Raw genomic sequence first — 4,054 nt, forward strand, 5'->3', positions numbered from 1 at the left:
TTATTATTATTTAAAAATTGTAAATTTGTAAAATCTGTATTTTTCAGAGAAGACGGGAGTACTTTGAGGCCAGCCTGATGAAGATGGGTATTGAGCTGGAAGCCGTGCCATCTGTAAGTGGAAGTTATTTAAACCTGTTTTTTTTTTTATTATTACTCGTGTCTCTTTTACCTAAATTGAACTCCTGTTGTGTTGTGCAGGTGGTGGACGACAAAGTCATATTCGTGAAGGTTCACATGCCGTGGGATGTGCTGTGCACGTACGCCGAGGTCCTGCACATCAAGGTTCCCATCAAGCCCAACGACATCCCCCGCCGYCCATCACTGGGGCGCTTTTTCAAGTGCATCACCAAACACTTCTATCCCGACGAAGACCTGATCCGAAAGGAGCCCGAGTTCTTCACTGCTCCCTTCGAGAAACGACGAGCGAAGGACTTTTTGAGCATAAACAGGGATCTCTTCTTTACACCGTCCATGCGGAGCAGAATGGCAAGTAGCAACAGGCTTCGGCTCTTCGTTTATGCTTGCAACATCTTTTTTTTTTAAAGAGCTGACTATGGAAGAGCAAACATCTTTAATTTATTTTTTATCTCAGGCGTTTTACATCTTAAGCAGAGCTCCCTACGAAGTGCGAGGAAATATTAGGAAGTTCGGCATCACCAAACTCCTGGATGGTGGAGTGTACAAAGCTGCCTATCCCCTCCATGATGTAAGCTCTACTTTATTTACTTTTACAGTTCATTTGTTTTTCAGTACTTAAATATGTTTAATGTTTTTGCCATTAAAGAGCAGGTTTAATGTCAAGTCTGAAGAAGAGGACTGTCCCAATGAGAGGCTTCTACTCTTTAAAGAGTGGGCACATCCCAAAAACTTCTACAAGATGCAGCCACTTGACCTCATAAGGTGAGAAATACAGCATTATTAAATACAGGAAGTGCTGTAGTGTGCTTTTTTAAAATTTGCTATATCAAAGAGTTTTATTTCCCTGCACAGGAAGTACTTTGGGGAGAAGATCGGCATTTACTTTGCCTGGCTCGGTTTTTACACCATGATGCTCATTGTGGCGGCTGTCGTGGGACTGGGCTGTTTCCTTTACGGCTACCATAACCAAGAAACAAGCACATGGAGGTATCGCAGACAGACCAAGGATATGTCATTTATCAACTGAGGAGAGCTATACCAACAACCCTGAATGAGATGAAGTGTGGGAGGTGTTGGGTACTAATCCACGGGACCTCAGTCTTAAAGGGGACCTAATATGCAAAATTCACTTTTTTCAGTTTTTGTTTTTTTTACTTACTTTTGGGTCTGTACTGCTTCTAAAAACAGTCCAAGCACCAAACAAAAAAATGCACTTGGAGGTATTTTTACTGTAAGTAAATGTATTTTTCTGTGTCTTGAAATGAGCCGTTTTCAAACACCGCTACTTGTGATGTCACAAGACTCACTCCAGCCCACCCCAACCTGAGCCCAGCCCATCTCCTGGTAACCCAAGCAGAGTCTCCGCCCACTTCCTCACAGGACGGTTCTGCTGTTTTACAACCGTCATGGAGAACAGAGATGTGTGGATTAATTTTTTTCATTTAAATTTATTTTTGATGGCAATGTTCTAGCAATATTAAAGAAAGTTTGTGTGAATAATTTCACCATGAACTACTTTGGAAAAATAGTATTTTCTGCCGAAAAGAAACTGAAAGTAAACTTCTGGCAGGGGGCGGAGCTAATGTTAAAAAAAAAAAGGTCGGGAGGGGGTTTCCATAGAASAGAGCTGAAGAACAGGCAGAACTGAAATGGTGAAATTTCATTATCTGAGATTAATTTTGTGAATTAAATGAACATGTTTTGTATAGCCCACAGATGGATCCTAACTTGTTCTAGGACCCCCATAATAGGTCACCTTTAATGTTGAGGCCTCGTGGGTCATTTTGACCCAGGGGCAACAGGAAGGTCAAGGTTTTAGAGCAATATTTGCTGCCTGTACTGTTTACATTTCTTTAAGTCTGCTTCCGTTCTGTTAACACGTGTTGTCTGTTCTAAACTCCTTCAGCAAAGAGGTGTGCGACCCAGAGATCGGAGGACAGATCGTTATGTGTCCACAGTGTGACCTCTGCAAATACTGGATGTTAAACAGCACTTGTGACACTTCAAAAGTGAGCATTCAGTTTCTGATTGTGTGAATGYTGAGTCAGCATCTCATAAGGCCCTGTCACACTAGACAACTTGTGCCAACATTTTAAAGAGGTCCACGTTGAAAATGGAATTGAAAAAAAAAATCAACATACATGAACAAATTGATCAAATATTTAACTTTTATTAGCAGGTTAGATAAAAAAATGTTTCATAAGTTGTCATAAAGTTGTCATGAAGTTGTCTAGTGTGACAGGGCCTTTAGCAAAACAGGAGCTACGGTCTCTTCAGGTCCTTCAGAAACACACTTCACTTAACTACGTTTAGCTTTTAGCTTCTGTTCTTATAGATTTTAGATACTGACAGGGAAGATTGTTCTCATTTTTGATTGTTTTCTTTGTGTTTCTGTTTTTTTATTCGATGACTCAGCAGTTTTGTTTCTTTTTTTTTAGACACTTTGCGTATTTGACCACTTCGGGACTTTAGTGTTTGCTGTTTTCATGTCAGTGTGGGGTAAGTTTGACAGGCATTAGTGTGACRTCTTCATTTCAGCCTCACATTTGGACACATTAAAGGCAGTAACATCTTTTTACATCACGTGTCTACAAATGAAAGAGACCGATTATAGCATATTGTGTTTTTATTTGTCTTTCCTCCTGTAGTCACTTTGTTCCTGGAGTTTTGGAAGCGCTACCAGGCGGAGTTGGAGTACGACTGGGACACTGTGGAGTTTCTGGAGCAGGAAGAGCCGCCTCGCCCAGAATATGAGGCCAAGTGTATTTATGAGAGGAAAAATCCGATCACTGGGGTAAAAAAATATACATACGTTACTGAAAACTGTTCTAAAACATAGAAACAAAAATATTTGGTTAAAGTTCAGTGCCTGATAACRTGTTTTTAGGTGAAGGAAAAGGTGCCTTATACAACCTGTGGACGGTGCGTTCGGGTGTCAATAGGAATTGGAACCGTCTTATTCTGGGTAAATACATATTTTTACTGCAACTGTTTTTCTACAGGCCTTTTTTGAAAATGGTATTCTTACACCTTATATAATAAAATCTTGTCTCAACTGTTATTTTCTGCAACAGTTTACTCTTGTTTGTTCATAAGACCCAAAATGCCCTTAAAAAGAATCACTCTGTTGTTTTGTCTTTTAGATTTTTCTGATCCTGGCCTCTATTGTGGCCATCATTGTGTACCGACTGGCTGTCTTCCTCACATTATCAGTTAAACTCAGAGACTCCACTGAGCTGAAGAACTTGGAGCCAATAAAGGAGTATGTGACGCCCCAGATGGCCACCTCTGTCACAGCCTCCATCATCAGCTTTGTTGTCATCATGATCCTTAACATGCTCTACGAACGAGTCGCCATCTGGATCACAGACTTTGGTGGGTGTGTGTTGCACGTAGTCTTTTTTTTTGTTTGTTTGTTTGTTTGTTGTTGAACAGAGCACGGTTTAACCCGAACATCTTTTTATATGCGATGGGACAACAGAGCTTCCTCGGACGATGAGAGACTACGAGAACAGCTTGACGATGAAGATGTTCCTGTTTCAGTTCGTCAACTATTACTCCTCCTGCTTCTACATMGCCTTCGTGAAAGGAAAAGCAGTCGGCCATCCTGGAGCTCCAGTTTATCTCCTGGGGAAGTACAGGAATGAGGAGGTACTATTAGTTTGTCTGTCCCATGGGGTCTGCAACCTGTGGCTCTTTGGTCCCTCCGAAGTGGTTCTTTGAAGCTGTGACCAAAGCTAACATGAGATTATTAACGTTGGTTAGCTTTAGCAGTTTTTTTGTCAATGTTTTTGCAAATATGTGACCAATAATAAAAAAGAGTGAAACATGATAAGATAAGATAAGATAAGATAAGATAAGATAAGATAAGATAAGATAAGATAAGATAAGATAAGATAAGATAAGATAAGATA

At 40.4% G+C, this 4,054-nt stretch overlaps 1 protein-coding gene across 1 annotated transcript in view; it reads left to right on the forward strand.

Annotated features, from left to right (window-relative positions):
• The window catches only part of ano6 (anoctamin 6), a 16,041-nt gene that overhangs the window by 8,585 nt on the left and 3,402 nt on the right, over nt 1-4,054 (forward strand). Inside the window, exons 4-14 of the mRNA XM_014014486.1 lie at nt 48-113; nt 201-488; nt 595-708; nt 787-902; nt 993-1,127; nt 2,047-2,149; nt 2,579-2,639; nt 2,789-2,934; nt 3,028-3,105; nt 3,284-3,515; nt 3,622-3,791. Coding sequence (XP_013869940.1) covers nt 48-113; nt 201-488; nt 595-708; nt 787-902; nt 993-1,127; nt 2,047-2,149; nt 2,579-2,639; nt 2,789-2,934; nt 3,028-3,105; nt 3,284-3,515; nt 3,622-3,791 — 1,509 coding nt within the window. The remainder of the gene's footprint in view (nt 1-47; nt 114-200; nt 489-594; nt 709-786; nt 903-992; nt 1,128-2,046; nt 2,150-2,578; nt 2,640-2,788; nt 2,935-3,027; nt 3,106-3,283; nt 3,516-3,621; nt 3,792-4,054) is intronic.

The sequence above is a fragment of the Austrofundulus limnaeus genome, unplaced genomic scaffold (assembly GCF_001266775.1).
Source record: "Austrofundulus limnaeus strain Quisiro unplaced genomic scaffold, Austrofundulus_limnaeus-1.0 Scaffold115, whole genome shotgun sequence".
Lineage (NCBI taxonomy): Eukaryota > Metazoa > Chordata > Actinopteri > Cyprinodontiformes > Rivulidae > Austrofundulus > Austrofundulus limnaeus.